Raw genomic sequence first — 22733 nt, forward strand, 5'->3', positions numbered from 1 at the left:
GCTCCCTTCTGAAGAAGGCTTATTCTAACTGACTGATAAATTAATAATTGTTTATTCAAGAAACCTTGTGTGTAAGTGTTTATTTGAATACTTGTTACTGTGAATCTCTGTGTAACTCCCCTACAGCTCACATTGACCCCTCTTGAGATAAGCCTGGCTGCTCAACACGCTACCAACCTGTGTAGTACAAGCTTATACCAAAGGTTGGGTTCCTATTACCAGGAGGTCACGGTTGTTGTAATGCACCCAAAGAGAACTGCATACAATCGTGCCTAACAGGGGTACTTGAGAGCTGGGCAGCGAAAGGAATAGACACCTTGACAAATAGAAAACACGAAGGGTGCCTTTGGCCGTTCAAAGAGCTGCAAGGGTAATATGGCCTGGCGACAAGGGAGGGATTCCATTATATGCAAATAACACATGCTATGAAAGCCCAATTTCCCCTCACTGGGAAAGGTCCCCAGGAATTCTCTGCAGAAAGCCAATCTGTTCTCATTGGGCATCCCCGCCATGGTTATGTCTACATTGTACCAAGTGCTCACAGCATTTGGGACTGTAGAGTTCACCTGACTGAGGGAGAAATGGGAGCGGGAATTGGGGAGGTTGGAACCAAAGGAATGGGTGGAGACCCTGATGTTCCCGAGGGATGTAGGAATAGCAGCTTGGCTACGGCTAATATAATTCAATATCCTTCACATGGTGTACTACTGCCGCACTGCACTGTCCAGCTGGGGCATGATAGACAATGACTTATGTCTTAGATGCGGTCGGGAAGGAGGTACATTCTAGCATACACTCTGGGACCACGTTCAGATTCAAGTCTTCTGGGGGAAATGCACGCAAGAACTGTCCACTGTAATGGGCGCTTAGGTTCCTCTGGAGCCGAAACTGGCTGTGGCAGTAGGGCTTGCTATGAGACGATTGCAGCATCATGGGGTTCTGCAGAGCATCCGAAACTAAGCCAGTGGGTTGCTGAAGTGGACCGTTGCATGGCCCTGGAGAGGAGGGGGTACAGGGCTAGGGGCTGTCCCCAGAGGTTTACAAAGATATGGAGGCAGTGGGGAGGAAGGGGGAGGTGGATGAAGGGCTTGACAGCATTGTTTGCTCTAAACCATTAACCTTCTTGCTGCCAATGTAACTGGTTAGTATCCCATGTCAGTTGCACTCCCATGCTAATACTGTTATATGGATCCTATTGTATTATGCTCAAGAAGTACAGATGCTTGTGTTTGCTCTGTTCTTTTATGATAATAAAGAGATTGCTTTAAAAAAAAAAATACTTTAAAGCGGCGAGATGCAGAACATCAGAAAGTGAGAGACAGGGGAAACAAAGTAGCACATGGAATGATAGAGGGAGCAAAAACATGGAGTGGCTGTCAAGCAGGCAGTGCCAGGCAGCAACAGTAGGCCCAAGAGACAGAAAAGTGAGACTGGTAAAGTGAGGGACTTGATTTATGATGCAACTAGCCGACATCTGAAATGGCTCTTAACAGAGTTTTAGTGTCAAAGTGTCATGAAGATGAAACTGGGTAGTAAGAATCAACAAGTTATTTGTCACTAATGTTTTCGAACAGTTTTAATTTTATGCACAAATTGTATAGCGGTCGGACACTGTTTTACTCTTGCGAAGGAGGAAACCCATTTAACTCTCTCGAAATCAGATTTACTCTCCAATTCTAAAAATTGGGAGTAAATACTCTCACGCCAAAATCCTATCTGGAGCACTGGCTACAACATAATAAACTTGATCCCCATTCCCAAATGGATTGTGCAAAAAAAAAAAAAAAAAAAGGTAGGTTGTCACAAATTTACTAATTGCTGTTTTGCATGACATGAAGAACAACATTTGATATCCACATAAAAACAAACCTGTATTTGTCTGTTAAGCTAGCAGACATTATTAATATGAAGTAATCCATGTTTTAATGTATTAAGTGCATATGGTTAAATTAACTTTTTACAATACATAAAAGCATTAAAAAGAAGTAGAATTATAAAAATACATATTTCACATATAAAAATATCACTATTGAACAATTCAGTGTATACATTAAGAAAACAACATAACAAACATGCTCAGTCACGGTCTGGTTTTCACCTTTTTCCAAGATAGGATACACCCCAGCAGAAAGGACAAGGGATTTAGCCCCACACAAAAGACTACAAAATTGATCGGATCTTATATTCCGATATTTTTTGTAACCCTTATCATACATAGATTGTAGTCTAAAACATTGGGTCAGGATATGCCGAGCAGTCTCAATTGTTTCTCCACATAATCTACAGGTTCTCCTCTCTCGAGGCATTCCTGCCAAAGCCCCAGTATAAGCCAAAACCGGTAGAATATCGGACCTTAAGTAAAGAGCAAAATGTATCAATCCAGAAGAATAATATTTAAAAATGATAGCTACAAGGACTATCGTCAGGGAGTCCGTCATGGGTACATTGCAAATATCTAGGTCGTAAAGCCAATTGATCAGTAGCCAAAGCACGATCATAATCTTGTGTCTTATCCTCAATTTTCACAAGGTGGCATTCGATCATTGACTTAGGGGCTGCATGCAGTCCGATATCTAAGAAATGGGACAATACAGTTTTCTCCAACCCACAAAAACCAGGTACTCCCGGTCACCCTCCTTGAATGTTCTACTATACGGTTCAAGAGGTTTGGCTCATAGAAGACCTAGGTTATCTTGGCCCACAACCTACAAACAGCAAGTTTCCACAGGAAGGTCAGTGACTGTAATACAAGTTCAATCCTGACTTCCTGCACTGGAACCAAACAAGGTAGACCCAGCAAAGAGCGAAGTATTTTCGCCTATAGATGTTCCAACCATCCCACAGAACTCTCCGGGAGTACCTCCAGGGCATACATTATCCCCTGTATGATGGATTGCTTATAAACATTCAGTTTAGCCTCAATAGACCTCCCACCCAGCCTATTAACAATACTCCTAACAGAAGCTGTTTAGTCCAGGCCTTGCTGAAGACAATCTCTCCCATATGGGATTGGTCTTTCGAAGCCTTAACTGTCATGCCCAAGTATTTATATTCAGCATCTTGTTCCAGGGGTTGGCCTATTTTCCACACAAAAATCAGGGCACCATACGCTCGCTTCCCGATGGTCATGATTTTAGTCTTGGTGACATTTACCTTAAGGCCGTTTTCCCCCCTCGCATAGACAGTTGGAGCATCCAAAGAACGCTGTAACCCCATAGCTGCACAGTCAAAAATTACAGCATCCTCTGCATGTGTAAGGCAATGAATAGCTGCAGAGCCAAATCTAGGGGGATGATTGTTAAATGATCATAAGCATGGCTCAAAATTAGATACATAAAGATTATATAGAGTAGGAGCAAGCACGCAACACTGCTTCAACCTTCTATTGGTGGCAATAGGTGTTCCCAGGTTGCCTGTTTGTGAAAGGCGAATCTGTACCTCAATATCGGTATATCGCTGCTTCAGAAAACACAGGACAGAATAGTCTCTCTCCAAACTCTCCAGCTTGGACCAGAGGATACCCCGATAAACACTGTCATATAGTGAACTATAGTCGACAAAGCACATATACAGAGCCTGGTCCGGAGTCAATAGTGTGAGATTAACGTGAATAAAACACACAGAGGGTGGCTTGTAGAGCATTTTTTTCTAAATCCTGCCTGGGTGAAGTTAAGAAAAGCATGATTTTTAGCCCAATTTGACTGTGTCTCCAATAACATCTTCGCAAATATTGTGGATCCACTGTCCAGCATTGCCAGTAATCTGCCATTCTCAGGCAAATGCCGTAGACCCTTCTTAAAGACAGGTATTAAGACTGAATGTTGGCAGGACCTGAGAATAATACCCGTCTCACAGATATGTAGGAATATTTGCTGCAGAGCCACTGTCCAGTATTCAGGGTTACTCAAAAAAATAATATTACAAAGCCCATCCAGGCCAGCTGACCAGGAAAGAGACAGTTTACTAATAATCAGAGACAAATCAGTTTCCTACACCAACCTCGCCACCTATTTAATAATTCCTGTTCTACCCAATAATAATCCAGGATAAAAGTTTCCTAATGGTACACATCTACCACACATACTTTTTGGGACCCACCCTCCGCCAGGTTTGATCATATTAGGTGCCAACATTTTCTAGAATCTCTTTCTTGGATAAGTTTGTTCATAATCATCCAAGCAGCGCTGGTCTTACTATGGCGATGATTTGGAAGCCAGCATTTATTTGTACCTTTCAGAGCAGAGATTTCCTGGTTTCTCACTTTCAGACTGGAATAATAGTGTCTTTTAACCAGACGAATGGCCGCCCTTAACTCTCTCTTCCTACAAGCAATAATTGCATCATAGGGAGTACCCAACTTTTTAGTTCCACACATAGCAATAATAGTCCTAACAAATTGTGGCGCATACTTAGCAACCAGAGTATCTAACTTCGAGCTACAAGACTGTACTGTCAGAATCCCCCTGGCTTCCACCCTAGTCAGCCTAACATTTAATTCTTGAATGTGACCCAGCGTCCAGCGAAGTCTATTTCCCTAGACATTGACTGTGGGATTATATACTACCTGCTGAAAAATGTTGGTCTTAGTGACCTGCAAGGTCATATTCAAGATGATGCCATCTATGATCACTCATAGGTACTGGAATAATGGTCAGCAAAGGAGAATGTTTATGTAGTGGACCATTTACAAACATAAAATCCAGGCAGCTAGAACGTCGACCATTAGTCCATGTATGAAATACATCCTTGACGGGTACGGTAACTGTAAATCAAATTCACCCACCAAGTCCCGCCATTTCCAACCTGGATTATGGTATTTCGCTTTGGTGGCTACTTTTCCTGTGGTCATCAACAGCCCATACTCCTAGCACTCCACATCAAAATCCCCTGCCACTATAATCCCTCCCCTTGGATGCAGCAGTTGGCAATAGCGAAGGAATATTAATGAGCATTCACTATCCTGGTAGACTGCGTAACTCCCGGTGGATCATACAAAGCGATCACCAACAAGTTCCCACCCCCAAGAGAAAACCTGGAGATTTCCACACAAAGTAAATATTCTTTAAGGCCAGCCGGTATAATCTCTTTTGCTAAATAGGAGGCTTTAACTCCCATACATAAGCCTCTCACCAGACGACCAGCTATAGGGTGGGGAGATAGGAGAAAAAACAAACACATTGCCCTCCAAGGCAAATCCTGAAGTGAGCCAAGTCTCTTGCAATAAAAATATATAATTTCAGCTCCTGAGAAAAAGACTGCATTTTACTTAAAAACGCTTGCCTGATTCAACGCTAGGTCTGTAGCACTGCGAGCTGAGAACTCTTGCTACCACAGTTCCTGCTTCCTGGAGGAGGCGGGACGTTGCAGCCTCACGTGACCAATCACGTGATTATCATCGGGCTTTTTATTCAGACCTAAACCACACTTGCGGCGTAAAGCCCGGTGGAGACAAGACGGCTGGCTGTTGTGCGGCTCTTTGGCGCTGGGGCGCCCAAATTGATGCGCAGAGTATTCACTGTTCACCTTGTTGGCCCGGAGAGGTGGAGACCTAACCTTTGACCACATACCCCTGTTATACACCAGTTCTAATGAAATGGCAACATACTCATAGGAACCCACGTGGAGATAAGGGAGCACCGACGATTGCTGTGTGGTTGGAGGCTTTATTTATATTTTCAGACTAACCAATATTTCCTTGAAAGACTCACCTGCTCCAATTCGTGTAAGTCTCTCAGCTGATCATCCATCAGCAGACAGCAGTTGAAGTGAGCGGGCCAGTATTCATTGGTTTCCATCTCCCCACGTGAGCAGGTTCACGTGACTACCCGGAGACAAGTCTCCCGAACATCGGCACAAAACCGCAGCAGTGAAATCCCTGCGGAAGCCGGACGAAAAGCTAGGTAAGATACCAAGTTTATCTAATTCTGGTGTAAGTATAGCCTCTGACTAAGCTTAATTTCAACTTGACCAAGATGGATAATGTAAAACCTCGTACTAGACTCCAAGAGAAATTGGAAGAAACATTAGCGATGAATGAAAAAGACAGAGCCCAAAAAAGTACTAAACCTCAAATAAATAACACGCATATAGAGGAACAATTAAGACCAACTAAAACTAATGCAAATATCGCACTGAAACACGACCAAAAAAACAACATTAGCGAGGTAACACAAAAAAACTTGCTTAAGAGAGATGAGATTGTGAACTCCGAAGCACATGGTCCAATCAGGACCTCTACAGATCTGGTTTACCCTTTATCAGTTGAAAGTATAAATCGACAGACCCCATCAGATGCATTTATAGCTCAAGTCAAAGAGACACCAAAACAAGGAGAAGCGGAGTCCAAATCCTTACAGACAACAAGAGCAAATGATTCATGCGTTACTCCATCCTTAAAAGATAGAGCATCGATTGCAAAACAACAGTGGCAGACAACATATCATCCCACTCATTCCCTATGTGATAAGAATCCACAGGCTCTCCCTCTCAGGATTGCTCGATTGTCACTGGATATAACAGAAATAGATGCTTTAATGGACTGTCAAGAAAAAAGACAAGAGGTATTTAACGGTAAAGGATTAACTAACCAAATAAATACCTCTACGCCAAATAACTACAAAGACAGTAAAGCATCAGTAAAACCATGTGAGATCGAAGCAAATAGTTACGTGAAAAACCTTAAATCTGAGATTGAGGAATCTATATCGACAAGCATGCACTTAGACAGCTCAAAAGATTTGGTGGAGTCTCCAATGAGAATCCCGACCACAATGTTAGACTTGCAAAATTCTCTAATTGCAGTCCTATCAAATGCAATGATCCCATTCTTGAAAATACAGGAGGCAATGGTCGATGCTACAAAAGACCAAGCAACGCTACTAGCGATGATCATGACTAAACAATCCCTCTTTGAATCCCTAACAATTAGCTTACAAGAAAGAATGAAATATGAGGCAGAAACGTCTAGGACCTGGCAAGCATGTTTAGCGGACATGGCAAGAGCGGAACGCATCGAAAAGCAGACCCTAATGGAAACAGTCTCAAATATAACAAAGAAATTAATAGATGAAAAGGCGAAAAAACAGTCACAAATAACACATCTGCCCAAAGTATTAACACAAGAAACACACACTGAAGTAAAAGACTGCCCAAATAAAAATCACATCGATCAGACAACACAGTATGAGATTCAACCATTAATGATGGAATCAAATTCCCAGTTAAATCCAATCATAATTGATAATAACGAACCTCCAATGTGCACACCTTTTGACATATTCGACCTTACAAAACGCAAACCAATAGGACAAGACAACTTGACTAGACAAAAATCACAAAAAATTGACAACCAAATCACAAACGGGATCCCGTGCATTTTTGAGAAACATGCAAAGGGTACAAAAAGCAACAAATGACAAATTACCACAATCCAAGCAAACCAGGGCAATGAAACATATAGAGCTTGCAGCTTCAAATTTGGCACTGGCTAAAACAAGCAGTTCCAAACCAGTTATCCAACTAGACAAACAAAAATCAAAGGAACCATTGGATGATCTGTTAAGTGAAATAAACCTTCACAACAATAAGCAGACATCAAGACAGGGCACCGATATAAACGGAGACGACAAAAATTTGAAATCAAATACAGTATCGGCAAAAGAGCCATCACAATAATCGGGGATTCAACAGAAGATATTTCATCTGTCACCAATGATCAAAATGAAGAGTTGATTGTTATCGATGAATATAATGATTCAACATTGTCTTCGACGACATACTCCCAGGAATTGACAGATCAAGGTGGAAATGAATCCCTCAATTATTCAGCGGTTTCAAGTGATGAAACATTGTCATTTACAGAAACGCAACAGAAGAAAAAAATGGATAAGCAGAGTTCCAGCCGAGATTCTATTATTATGAGACCGAAGTTTCAGAACCCTTTGTGTACCACGTATGTCTACAGAGTGGCTTTGTCTCAACTATCGCCACATCCAGAAGACTTGGTGACATTAAACAGATCTAACATTCTTCGACTGTTGAAAGCAATTCCGCAACTCGGAGACATTAAAACGAATGACATCGAAGTAATTATCTTCCCGAATAAGAAATTTATGGAGGAAGCCCACATTGACAAGAAACCATGCAACGTGTCTTAACATCGAACAAGCTACTCAAAAATCTTGGATTCAATGTAGAAGAAATATACGTATCCAGATCGATGGCTAGTAAAAAATCTACGAATATTACACTTCTTGATCAAAGGCTGAAAAATGACAAAAAGAACAAGCAAATCCAAGGGAACACCAAAACAAACAACTAGAGTACTCCAACACGTGCAAATAGAGTGGATGAAGTCAATAACTCCAGACAACCAAGGAAAACATATTTATAACAATCAAAGGACAAAGTAAGTGACACACAGAAAATAACCCTAATGTCATGGAATACAAAGGGATATAAACATCTCTTGAAAAATCAATCCACAATGTTAGCAAAAGCGGAAATAATCTGTTTACAGGAGACCTGGCTAACTGAGGAGATCCTGTGCGAGGGATATATAACCTGGTTGAATCCCGCAATACCGTCGAAAACAGGCAGGGCGGCTTCAGGAATGTTAATTCTTATGCAAATCAATGTGACATGGTCTATAACTGCAAGAAAGAACATTAATCCCTGGTGTCAATATATTACCATTAGCATGCCAGCATATAATCTAGAACAAAATAGAAAGCTAACGACATGCAGAATGGAACACAGAAGTATTTCAATTTTTAAACATCTATTGGAATCCTATTGCAATCAACGACAACATTTTCATCGATGCCGTATTTGAAGAAATCGATTCCATCATACAAGCTAATAACCGAAATGAATTTATTATAGCTGGCGACTTCAACATGCATCTCTTTGACAAAGAGGGTAATAAATACTTGTCACACGAAATGTCATCCCGGACAAGGAAATGGATGAAAGAGCTAAGAATTCGCAAAATTTCCTTAACTAAACAATAATAATAATAATAATAATAATAATAATTTGGCATTTATATAGCGCTACGAACCCTCAGGTATCTGAGCGCTGCTTATTATTACCCACGGTGTGTGGTGCTCATTTATCGACCTCGGAAGGATGAAACGCTGAGTTTGGCGCTGCCGGGATTCGAACCTGCGTTCGCAGACTCTGCACTGATGTCAAAGCGAGCGCTCTACTCGCTGTGCCACTTGACCGACTATGCAAATGGGACACTTTGTCCGACATGGACAGGAAAAACCTCCACTTCAGTAATTGATTATATATTTGCTTCTGACACCTTACAGCATTCTGTTACTGGAACTAATAACTTCCCTAATGAAGAAAGCGACCATCATCAAATTTCAATTTCATGGCTTGTATACAAAACTAGAAATGAGCACATACATTTACCTGATTTAGAATTATCCAATGGGCTGAATAAATTAAGAATAAGAAATCATCAAGCCAGCGAAATACTTTCAACTTTTCAACTGGCCCCCCAGAAAGAACATGAAAAACTGGACTATCAATGGATTTTAGAAAAATATACATGTCCACAAACAAAAACAAAGAGTGCTCCCAAAACCACACATTGCCATCAATATAAATCAAAGAATCAAACAAGAAAAGCAAGATCAAAAGAGAATAAGGCATTTGAAATTAAAGAACGACCTAGACCTTAAAAAACAGATACACAAGGAAAAACAAAGATATTCTAATTTTTTTTAAAAAGTAACAAGGCAATGATGAAACAACACGATGCAGAAACAATTTTGAAGGCCCTACAAAATAAAAACACAAGAATCTTGTGGTCAATGATGACTGATAAATCCAAACAACAAACTTTAATACAAGAAGTTGAGTCCCATGTTTGGATAAATCATTATCAAGAAGTTTACAACAGCAAAACATCCATTTTGACAACGACCGGAGTAAACGAAGTGTGTACCTGGAAATTTGATTGGAACATTGAGGATATAACAAACAAGATTAAAGCCTTGAATTCATCACGAGCCCCTGGCCCGGACGGGCTTTCAAATACAGTCCTCAAAGTGACACCAGAAATATGGGCCAAATTTTTCTTTCATTTACTCCAACATATAGCAAAAAGAAAAGAAATTCCCCACACTTGGACAGTCGCAATTCTGATCCCAATTTACAAATCAGGAGACCGAAAGATGCCAGGCAACTATAGACCCATAGCCTTGCTAGACCCATTGGGAAAATTATTTGCAAGCTACCTTCAAAAACAACTGAACATCTGGGCAGCAAAGAACGGAAAACAGGCGAAAAGCGGAAAACAGGCGAAAAGGCAAACTGGCTTTGTGACAAAAATTGGAACAAATGTAAACCTACTGTTACTGAATATGATAAAAGTAGAAGCAAGCATCAAAAACCAACAAGTATATGCTTTGTTCATAGACTTGAAAATGGCATTCGATTCAGTAAACAGACAGAAACTCTGGGGTAAATTAACAGCATGGAGTTGTCCCACTTACATCTTAAACCCAATCATTCAACTATATTCAAATACCTACATTCGAGTTCGACTCACAAATGCTGGAATGGTCACACAAGAAATTCCCACCTGAAATGGTTTGAAGCAAGGCTGTCCGTTAGCTGCGTGTTTATACAATCTATATACCAACGACTTTGAGAAGCAGATTGAAAACAGGAAAGCAAATCCCCCAAGAATTAACAACGAAATGATTCAGGCACTAATCTATGCTGATGATATTATTATACTGGATAAAACGATATCCGGACTACAAGAATCTCTGAACAAAACCAAAGATTACATGTATATAAATGATCTCCAAATCAATACGTGTAAAACAAAGATCATGAAACTCATCTGTCAGAAGCAGAAAAATCAATATCCTATAAAAATCTTGCATGATAATAAAGAAATTATGATCACAAAGACAATCAAATATCTAGGTGCTCTCATAAATCCTTCTAATAATGAAAAAGAATGGTACGAAAACATTGAAGAAAAGACCAGATCCCTGGATAGGCAAGGTAGATTCTTTCATCAGAAGTATGGTACATACTCAGTGAAGGCCACAATGCTATTATACAGGCAAAAGGTAGTTCCAATCATAACCTGTGGCAGTGAATCCTTAATCAATGGGAAGGTTATTAACTGGTCTGTTCTAGAAGGTCTATATTGGCGACAAACGTTAGCACTCCCCAAATCGTTTCCTATTGCTAGGATCCGTTTTGAATTGGGCTTACAATCGATAGAATCTATAGTCACATGGAAACAGATGGACCTTTATAGAAAAGTCATTTCGGATGATCAGATACCATCACCGGAAATATTAAAAAGAAAAGAACAAGCATTTCAAACAACAGCTCTTTTGAAATGGATTACAACAATAAAGAAAAACGCAAGCTGAAGAAATTACCGAAGAACTGTTGGTAAAGAGACCCCAGCATGCGAAAAGAAAATTAAAAACAAATGACTGGATAAAAACAATAGACAAACAAAAAAACTACAAACGGTTCCTTAAATGTGACACAGAAGTAAGAGCCTTAAACGAACTACCAGAATATTTAATGCAATTTCCTGATAGGATGATTCGTGACTTATTTTTAAGATTTCGCCTGAATATACTCCCAACTAGGGACTACTTAGCTACATTTGATAAAACTGGTTGTACTTCCGCGGACTGCAGATTTTGTAAAGAACTCCAAACACCAGAAACACTATTCCATTTAATCATGGTGTGCCCGATGTTGAAAGAAAAAAGAACTATTCAGAACCTTTTTTGGTATTTCCAATAAAGAGATGACGACAGAAGAAAGATGGGCGAATCTGCTAAGAGGAAATTATCAGTGGCTAATAATTACAATAATTAAATTCTGGACCGAGATCATGAAATGAGTCGAAATGAATGGACCAAATGACATTTTTCTTTCTTTTTTTTAACTATAGAATTGAAAAAGAATGTAATGTAAAGTTTGTAAAATCAAACCAAACATTTAATAAAAAATAAAATATATAATTTCAGCTCATATACTCTAGTACAACCCTACTGTTCATGACTGAGGCATGTCCTCTTGAGTTCCAAGACATAACCTTAAAGATGGCATTCCTGCAGGTGTCCAGATTTCGTTGTGGGATCTGGATTGGAGCCAACCATGTACCTTCCTTCCCCCTCCTTCAAGCGCCCATAATCAAGGCACAATGCCTCTGCTCTCGCCCCGGCCCGAAGTATCTTACAGTGAGCTTCAGGCACAGAAACTACATTCCGAGTCGGGCAGAAAACAAAAATCAAAACCCGTGAGAGAAAGGCCTAGAGTGCTTACAGATGGATTCTACCACGAGAAGAGAGGCAAAAGCAGCAAAGACCCAGTTCGACACACTATTAAAAGTAGGTAATTCCAGTCCCTCTATATCCTTGGATGTCACAGTGGCAAGGGATGGGATTTGATGTATTAAAGTAAGCAACCATGTCCGGTTTAAGAAAGGGCCATCACCCGTAGGGAGTCTTTCAACAATATTTGTGTTTCAACCCAGCATAACACGCAGGATCAGGCAGTGAAGTAACAAGGCTGATCTATCAATCCTAGAAGCCTTCAAATAGGCTAGCCAGTTATCACGAGTGTAAGCATGTGTGTTATGTTGCTGCCCCAGGGATTCATTACCCTCCCGTACCTTGGGCCCAGAAGCCAGATGTTCAACTAGATCTACACATTCAGCCCTGTGAGGAAACAAGTAATTCAGAGTAATCCTTCCCCTCATAGCTCACGTGATGGCTAAGAGGGTGCAATTCCTGCCCCTCTGGGTGCTTTAGATTATCCTTTTTTGCCAAATTGTCCCCCCCAAAATTGTAGATGTTAGGTTTTCCTAGCCACGTTTATGTATATAGTCCAGAGAACCTTTGCAGGATGAGACCATTGTGGACAGTTGTTTTGTTGTCGGTGGACACACTTCTCCTAACCATTTATCCAGTGGGCCATCCAAGAGTACTTGATGTACCAAGCCGTCTCCCATCTTATTAATGATGGTTTAACGACCCAAAGGAGAGGCTAGGGTGTGGGTGGGGTTGTGGGGGGGTGGGAGCCCGCTCTCTGAATTTAGGGGGTTGAAATTTCCTCCAAGCCGTTGGTGGTTTGGGGGCGTGGCTACAGAGCCATGTGAAAGGACGTGTCTCTGATGGACCTCCTGTTGATCCTGGATGTTACAGACAAATACTGTGCAAGAAACTTCAAAACTGACAATGAAATAGAAGGAGCAGCTGTGTGAATATTCACCACACACAGGCAGAATGGATTTGTGAGGATCGAGGTCAGCATGCAGGAATTCTGAACGGAAACAAAAGCCTGAGGCTCGCCGAAACTAAAAACAAAATGGTGGCCCACTCAGAACAAAGAAAAGGATAGAGGACGCGAAGGGCAGCAACACGATCGCCACCGGTGCAGATGCCGTCATCATTTGTTAATAAGAAACCGGCCGTGAATAACGGAAAGAGACATGCAGCTGGATAAGAGAATCAGTGATTGCAGGGCATGATTGTGCGGATCCCAGCGAGGAAAAAAAAGCCTGCAGCGAGACGTCGCATGGAGTTGTGAGGCGCCCCCAGAGCTAGGAAGGCTCGCCAATATGAGCGGGTTGTGATTACAAACACAGACATAACAGCGCCTCCTATGAAAGACGCGAGGGAGGCCATGAACGCTGTAACAGATACATTTGCAGGCATTTGTAGGACACCGACGGTACTTCACGTACGAAGACCTACACGGGGCAACAGCACAGTAGTCATGGCCTCGATAGTAATATGCTGGGAACAGACAAGCCCCAGGAGTGACGCATGGACCCACTGAAGCACTTATGAAAATAGTGTACACGTGGACCAACGAAGAAGGGCATGTTCATAGCGGATGTAAGGGGGTAACCGCGCGAGCAGCCACAACAAAATATGAACGAGGCAGTGAACGCGAGGTGCGCTCTGGATGGAGAAATAAAGCAGCGCTAGGGGGACACCCTGCCCCCCTCTTGGGATACTTGTTCATGACCAGAAGTGCATAAGTGCCACATCGGAGCGCATCTAATAACATCAGGCTGTAAACAGCTTAAAACTCCTTGTTCGTTACGAACCAGCCTGCAATTACGGGGCGGCCCATAGGGGCGCATGACTGCCCAAATAGCAGCGCCACGACACATGTTGCGTGGAGAAGTTCATAGTAGAGCAGCAAAAAGACAAACGGATGGCCAACCCACCAGGCGAGAAACTTATAAATGGACAGACAGATGGGTCTAGATGAAACACCACGTTGAAGCCACTGAATAGTGGGTAACACTGTCCCCAGAGGGACATACCCAGAACCAGCTGCCGAAGCAACATAGAACAAAACAGCGTTGCTCATCTGGGGACATTGACGGTACTGCGAGGGCCGGGAGAAGCTTGTCCTATGATGGTCGTGAAGGGACACAGAACACATTGCCAACCCCTATATCGTGCAGTGAAGGCAGTCAACACGGTGTGGATTTAGGAGTAAATTGGATCTTAAATTGCGACTAATTCACCTGAAAATATTGGGACGTTTGTATTGGACTCCGTTACGAATGTGTTAATTGGGACTAGCTGATGATTTGTGTTAGGGATGTGGGAAGCAGAAAGGGACACTGATTCATGTGTTATGGTATTGTTCTCGTGTGTTGGACTTCTGGGTGGGAATATTGGATAGACTAGATGCAATCTTCTCCATAAGTATTTCTAGGATGCCTATGCAGGTGTTGCTTTTGTCGGAAAAGGGACGGTGCGCGGTTGCTCGTAGATATGGGCAGTGGATTGATAAAGTGCTTGTGATTGCAGTAAAACAGGTGATTCATTTATTTTTACATTTATATAGCGCACAGACAGCCCAAGGGCATTGTGGCGCTGTTAATTGCAGTAGACCTAGCTACATTACTCATACGTTAGTGCATTGGAGAGCAGAGATGTAATACATGTTATGCATAAAAACGTACACAGTTCATAGTATGCCGGATAGGGGATGGATGTCGTGTCAGGGGGTAAGGTGATCAGGCGACTAGGGTGGTTTTCATGGTCTTACGTAAGGCGGTGAGTGATGGTTCAGCTCGCAGGGGAGGGCATTCCAGTGCAGGATGGCCAAGTATGGGAAGCTGGTGCCACCTGCTCTTGCTCTTTTTACCATGGGTGCTGTGAGCAGGTTAGCATAGGGGGTCCTAATTGGTCTTGAGGAAGAGGCAGGGTGGATTCTTTGCGATAGGTATGCTGGTGCGGCGAGGTGAATGCATTTGTGGGTGAGGGTCAGGGCTTTGAAGATGATCCTCTCCTTTATGGGGAGCCAGTGGGAGGATCTTCTGGCAGCAGAGATGTGTTCTCTTTTGGAAATGCCTTGTGCTGCGCGTAAGGCGTTGTTTTGAATTACTTGTAGTTTCTCAAGGTTTTTTGTGGAGGTCCCTAAGAAGAGAACATTACAGTAGTCCAGCCGTGATCCACTGATGGCTCTCGCTATGTTTGTACAGGTGTCATTGGAGAGGAGGGGTCTGACTGCATTGAGGAGTTTAGCATGGTAGGCAGCCGAGGAGGCAATGACATTTACTTGTCTGGTCATGGGCAGACTTGAGTCCAGGTAGACGCCTATGGTTTTCGGATACTGGAATTTTTATGGAGTCGATGACGAAGTGGTGGAACTGGTCATCAAGTTTTTTGAGAGTGTCGGGGGAGCCTACAAGCAGGAGTTCGGTTTTGTCCGAGTTGAGACAGAGGCCGTTTGCAGCCATCCAGGTTTGGATGGTGTTGTAGATGTTGAGGGTCTTGGTATCAGTGTCATAGTCACCTGTCAGGGTGACGAGGATCTGCGTGTCGTCCACGTAATTAGTGTAGGAGATCCCCATGGCATCAAGGATGAGGAAGCAGGGGCGAGTGAATATATTATAGAGGGTGGGAGAGAGGCATGAACCTTGCGGTACACCACATAGCATGATGGTAGGTGAGGCAGTAGCTAGATATGAGAAAACCTGCATAGTTCTTCCTTGTAGGAAGGAGGTGATCCAGGTACTGGCTTCAGTTAGGAAGGAGGTGATCCAGGTACTGGCTTCAGCTGAGAAGTTTGCAGTGGAGGTCAGGTGGTGGCATAGGACGTCATAAGCAACAAGGTCGAAAGTGGCGGAAAGATAGAGGAGAAGGAGGAGAAGGAGCAGGACGGGTCTGCCTAGGTCTCTTGCTTCATTCATCTGGATTTTAAGGTCGAGTAGGGCGGTCTCAGTCCCGCGTTTGGGGCGGAAGCTGGATTGTCTCAGACCTAGGAGTTTATTCTCTTCGAGGAAGTGTTAAACTTGCAGGTAGGCTGCATTGTCCAGAATTTTAAGAAGGAAAGGGACGGTGGTAATGGGCCTCTAGTTGTTGAGTGAGGTGGGGTCAAGTGTGGGTTTCTTTATGAGAGGCTGGACCCATGCTTCCTTGAGGGATGAAGGTACTTTCCCTGTGGTGAAGGAGGCGTTGACAAAGGCTGTGAGAAATGGAGCGAGGGAGTCAGCACAATCCTTAATAATGGTAGCGGGGCAGAGGTCTCCTTTGCAATTGGAGGGTTTGATGCCTTTCATTAGGTTAATGATGTCTTTCTCCTGGATGGTTTTGAAGGAGAAGGTGGGGGAGGCATCTGCAGTGTGAGAGGGGTGGGGGGGGTAGGGAGAGAGAGTCTAGTTTTCATAATTTTAGCTTGAAGCAGGTCAAGTTTGTTATGCATGGCTGAATGAATGCCATTGCACCAGGCCTTATCTTTAGTGAAGTTTTGGGGTGTGGGGGTAGGGGTTTCAAGTTCCCTAAATATGGTGAACTTTTCCTTCATGTTGGATTTTGCTTCAGTGATTCTAGCTTCGAATGATTTGGCTTTGGCTTGGATGATGCCTTTTTTATAGTCTCTGGAACGGGTTTTGAAGTCAAGTTTGTCTTTGTCATCTTGGGAAGACTGCCAGCGTGCAAGGGCCGAGCGTTTGTCCGTACGGAGTTTGAGGAGGTCTGGGATGAACCAGGTGTTGGTGTGGCTGGTGGGTATGGATTTCTGAGGTTTAAAGAGGGGCAATGGAGTTGATTGCTGCAGATATATCAGTGTTGTAGTTGTGCGCAAGGGTTTCTGGGTTGTTGAGAAGGGAGGTCTAAAGGCAGGTCCCTGAAGGAATGATAGGAGTCTTTCTTTAGTGAGTAGGCGGGTGCTTCTGGTGAGGGCAGGTGGCAGGGGATTGGGGGTGGGAGTGGTAATAGGGATGTTGAAGGTTATGATGTGGTGGTCCGGCCACGGGGTGGGGGTGTTGCCTGTGATTGTGAGAGGGCAGTTGTGCTGTGCGATCCAGCCAAATGTCCTGACTAAGGAGTGGGTGGGGTCTGTGACAGTGTTTATGAACCCTAAGGTTTCAAGGGATGAGTTAAATGATTTATAAGCAAGGTTTTTGGGGGCCATTTAGTCCAAGATTGATATCACCGAGGAGGATAGCTTTGGTTGATTTCTTTAGATGGTCTGCCAAAATGTGGGTGATGGCGGACTGGAAGTCATCTAGGGGGCCGGGTGGACGGTAGATAAGATGGAGCGTAATGGTGCAGTGGTGAGAGACGGAGAGTTTGAGTTGGAGGTAGTCACTGTTGTCATTGGTAGATTTATAATTTTTTCCGATGGTGATGGAATCTTTAGCTATGATCGCCACTCCTCCACCTTTGGTAGGGCGGTCTTGTCTAGTGACAGCATAGCCAGGTGGGAGAGCAAGGGAGAGTGCGGGACTTGAGGCTTCATGCAGCCATGTTTGGGTGACCAGGAGGAGGTCTAGGTCATTGGTGGTGATGAGGTCATGGATGTCCAATGCATGGGCATTGACATACCGGGCGTTGATCAGGTCACATTTGAGGTGGGGGTGGGGGGGTTAGGGGAGGTGGTTTGTGGTAAGGGAGCAACAATTTCAGGGGTCACAGGCATATTAAACAGTGGCATGTGCATCAATGCATTGCATGGTTAAGGTAAAAGAATTGGCAATAGTAGGTGTCCCATTTTCAAGGGTCACAGACATAGTAACAGTGGCATGTGCATCAATGCACTGCGTGGTTATGGTAGAAGAATTGGCAATAGTGGGGGTCCCATTTTCAAGGAACACAGGTATAAATATTGAGGTTTTGTAGTCTGTAAATACGTTCCTAGAGGGTTTAATGACCCTGGTGGTGGACGTAATGTTCGGTGCCATTGTAACAGTGTTAGTGGCTGGGCTGGGCAAGAGGCAGGAGCCTTTAGAGGAGATCAGCTGGTGAGCAGTGATGCACGTTGTGTCGTGCCTTGACAGTGGACCTGCAGCAGTCAGGCGGGCGGATCGGGAAGCAGCACATGATCTAGATGTTATGCGTGCATTACGAATGCTTGTGGGCTGCGGTAGTGATCTGTGTGGGGCAGTGATAGTACGTGAGCGTAGACGTTCACGTCTGGATGCAATCAAGTGAGGCTGCATAGGTGAGGCGGTGGGCATCCTCTTACCTTTGAGATTTGGCAGCATAACATGGCAGGCGGCGAGCAGCGAAGAGCTGCAAAGAGGAGCGCTGGCCTTTTTCTGTGGCCTTCTCCCGGCTTCGCCTCAAGGCCCACTCCTCCTCCATTTAAAGCAGCAGGGGAGGGGCAGGCGAGTTGGGGGAGCAAATAGGCAGACGGGCCTCGTTCAGTCATGTTCCCGGGCTTCAGGGCGGTTGCCATGGAGCTGGAGTCGGCAGCGGCCATCTTATTTCCCTCTGAATTGGCGGCAAATGGGGAATTCAAATCCACGTCTCCGAAGCGGAGCTGATTTGGGGGCAGCTTTGATGTGCGCTCAATGGTGTGGAAGACAAGGAAGAAACCTAGAGTGGGGAATTGGATTAATGATGGATTATTATCGCACTTTGAGCGGGTAATGTTTGAGAGGCAGGGCAAAGAAGATAAATATCTGGCTATTTGGGCGCCATTTAATGAGTTGTATGGTGGACGAGTATCTGAGGATTAGTTAATTTCATAGGTCTGAGCGAGCTGGTAATGTACATGAGCGTTATCTAGGATCCCCCAACCCTGTTTTGTTCATTTTGTGGAGCGTTTTGGTGTCTTATGTACAAGGTGATTGTGATTAGGTATTTATGCATAGAAGGAGCTAAAGTCGTTTCGGTTATCTGCGATGTAGTAATTCTTCAAGCTTTTAATTACTTATCATTTGTTTGCCTATGTAATACAGTGTGATGTGTTATGTATTGTGTTGAACCTTTGTTAATATATTGTTTGGTTATTTGAAATTCTTAAAAATAAATATTGAAAAAAGAAAAAAAAAACTGGTAGCCCTAGCTCAGGCCAGTAGAGCGGCTCTCCCCGGGTCTGTGCAGCATCTTAACATGTTGCTCTGTGTAAACAGAGCATTACAATGGGAGCAATTAGACATTGATAGGGAGTGGGGAGGGTGGGGCTATTAGCAGGGAGGTTTGCCCCTTAAGAATAGGGTGACCAGATAAAAGTAAAATAAAGCGACAGAAAATAGAGACTACAGTAAACACAAACAGGACTCTGATAAAACAGTAATCCTTCTTTGTTGCTGGGGTGTGTTCTCACGGGTACACTCCTCTCATTGGAGGAGAGCGGCCAGGGATGGGGGAAATAGGGGCGGGAAAGGCTTTCACGCGAGCAAGAAGAGTGGCCATGGACCCAATTCAGGGATTTCTTAATCAGTGGCGCCCCCAGACATTTTTCATAGGGGTGACCTGATGAGGTAATTGGGGTGACATATTCCTTCACTCCTCTAAGAGGCAGGCAGGCCGGTGGGGGCAGCATTTTTATAAGGTTGACCGTGCCCACCCTTGGCCACCCGTTGGTGGCGCCCATGTTCTTAATCAGTTCCTGGCAAAAACCGGGATCGGAGCCAACCCTCCCACCAATCCAGGGACGGGGGTTTTAAAATCCAAAAACTGTTGGGACCCCAGGGCCAGGGTGTAAATACTGGTACAGTGCCGGCAAAACCTTGATGTCTGATCAACCTACTTATGAAATGTGAACGGTGGTGATGAGAAACGAGAAGACTGCATAATACTGCATTCTGTGTGAAATAAGACTATGATGGTTTTGGCTCACATTACGTTGTCTGGTGCTACTGCGAATTTCAATGCAAGGCGGGGAAAATAAAGCTAAAGCCATGCACATTTTGCTCAACACGTTTCTGTGACAGTTTAAATGGTGCACAGTTATTTTATTGTGACATGCTAGTTTATTATGTTGTGTGCGTTATTTTCACAAAATTCTTTAAACAAAGCCTTAATACATATTTATATCAACTAAACCTGGAAATATATGTGGTCCACGGATATATTGCCACATCCCATTTTTACCACCTAACCAATGGGTGTGATCCTGGAAAGTGATTTACGCTCACTGTTTCCCGGTAATGGAATCAGTTCATAGCTTATATTAATAAGTATTTAATTTATAATACTGTTATCCTGGGGGAGGAACTCACTTCACTTACCCAGAGAAATGTTGGTTTTTCAGGGCTGCAAATTCTGCTAAGAAAGTCATTTTGAGGAAATGGAAAAGTGATGAGAGACCAACATATTCAGAGTGGGTGGATGATTTGAGACAAGTTTCCAGGTTTGAGAGGGTAATTCTTCGCAGAGACAAAAAGATGAACTTGTTTGATCAAATGTGGGGTAGATTTTTGGATGAGTAATACTTCTATTTGTTGTTTCCTGTTAATTTCTGGTTGTGGAGAGGGGTGGGGGTATATGGATTTGCCGGGTGTGATGAATTGGATTTTTTTTATTTTTTTATTGTTGATGCATTTGATTTAATATTTAGATGTACATAAAATGAATATAATAATAATTTAAAAAAAATGTTTATATGCCATTATAAAAAGAAATCTCATTCATGGTTTGACTATAGGGTTGTTTCTTACATAATAGTGCCATTTAAGTATTTCACATCAAAAAATATTTTTTTCCCACACAATGTACTCATGGCAACTTTTTCTAATGTCACTTCCCATGGTGCCTCTAAGCATCGATGGTTTTTGCAGTGCCCTTTCTGGGGACGTTTGCGTATATTTTGCTCTACTGGACCTGGACTGAGCGCGAACAGATGAGGGTCCTGTATGTATAACTGTCCTAAAAAGTTTCGTCATTTTTTTGTGCGGTGTATGTGTTAAAAGGCCGTCTGACACTAACGTTAGGAGCACTACATGTCGCTTCGGATGCGCCATACCACGTCTAAAGTGTCTTGCGAAACTATTCTGTAAAGTTTGCCACACTAATTTAGCAAGGGCAGCCCAATTATCCGAAAGTGCTGAGTCCCTGGACATAAGTGCAGTTCGGGATAACACCCGTCTTCCAAAAAAAAACACTCGAGCCATCACCCTGACACGGGGCGGGCAGTCATCGAGATCACACACATGCGACAACACTCACCCCTGTCCAGTGCCTTAGTCAGCTCGGCTCCAATATCCGTATCCACATTCTGCAAAGGTTTCAGCTGCACAGGTACAAATAGCGAAGTGTCCACGGGTTGTTGCCCGCCACCCGAAGAGAACCTGTGGTGGGAAGGGTCCCGGCAGGTTATTCGTGAGCATCTACCATACAGTGGGCTGAATCGAGTTATCATATCGCGCGACGGACCCCGGGTGAGTAGCCACAATGAGCGTAGGGTAGACATACCCAAAGCAGCATGGGCAAGGGTGACAGGGTTCTGACACTTATCACACTGACTAGACCGGGCAAGCCGGCGCTTTGACCTGCTTGATGATGGGACGATCCCTATCTACCCTGTCACGTTAGAAGGGGGCAGCCATCTTTGAAGTAGCCGAACTGAATACATCAATATTCTATTGGAACATTAGAACGGGGCGTCTACCAATGAAAGCCTTACGCCCATAAACAACGTTTATGAACTCTAAGATGGCTGCCACGTTCTCACTTGCATCTCTAGTTGTTGTGGGAATTTCTTTCGGTGTCGGATGCGAAGCTGCCAAATGCTGTGTCAACCGTATACGTTATTCACACGCCACTTATTTTTCTAAAATGCACATCACTTTGTTATTAATTTAATAGATGCATTATAATCGATATGCGACTGTAATACTTTGGTAATTTAAAAACAACAAAGATTTGAATGCAGTTCTGAAGGTGGTCTTTTGAAATGCGCTGGGTCTGTTTACATCTTTGGCTTGCTTGTTCCTGTGGCAGCTTCAGACTTGCTCATGGACTTTTAGCATTGTTGTATGTATAAAGGACCGCTATTCTTTTTTTTTTTTTTGGCAAGTGTGGGCGTCGCTTGCACCTTGCTGGTTTCTGTCTAATCTTGATCCTGGTATTCTAGTGTTTTTGCCGGGGTTGAAAGGGGTTGGGGAATGTTTCAGAATGTGTTCAAACTGCTCTGAGTTGCTGTTTATTCCTTTGGCCTTCTGTTCTTCGCCAAAAGGATTCCTTAATGGAATGTCCATGCCAGACTAACTGCTACCTGGATTGAGTGTATGCATGTATGTGGTTATACTTGGGGTGTGGTGTTTGCGGATGTTCATTTTGGTCGTTTGATGTCTGAATGTTGGTTGTGGATGTATATTTTACCTGAAGGGCTGGAAGTGAACGCGGCTGTACCTGATTCAGTATGGCTCCTGGAAACGCTATATTTAATTATATTAATGATATAATTTTTCTACTGGGTTTTAAGTATTGTTCACTAGGAAGATGAATGCAGTAGTTTTTCTTCTGCAG

At 43.3% G+C, this 22733-nt stretch overlaps 1 protein-coding gene across 2 annotated transcripts in view; it reads right to left on the reverse strand.

Annotated features, from left to right (window-relative positions):
- Window positions 1-21829, reverse strand: part of SUPV3L1 (Suv3 like RNA helicase) — a 1718675-nt gene extending 1696846 nt beyond the window's left edge. The window contains exon 1 of one of the 2 annotated variants that reach the window (XM_069610607.1): window positions 21432-21817. In XM_069610607.1, the coding sequence (XP_069466708.1) occupies window positions 21432-21675 (244 nt within the window). In that variant the 5' untranslated portion in view covers window positions 21676-21817. Of the gene's footprint in view, window positions 1-21431 lie in introns of both variants that reach the window. The other variant, XM_069610608.1, reaches the window with a different exon arrangement.
- Between the last annotated feature and the right edge of the window lie 904 nt (window positions 21830-22733).

Source organism: Ambystoma mexicanum, chromosome 8 (genome assembly GCF_040938575.1).
Source record: "Ambystoma mexicanum isolate Mex_15411 chromosome 8, UKY_AmexF1_1, whole genome shotgun sequence".
Lineage (NCBI taxonomy): Eukaryota > Metazoa > Chordata > Amphibia > Caudata > Ambystomatidae > Ambystoma > Ambystoma mexicanum.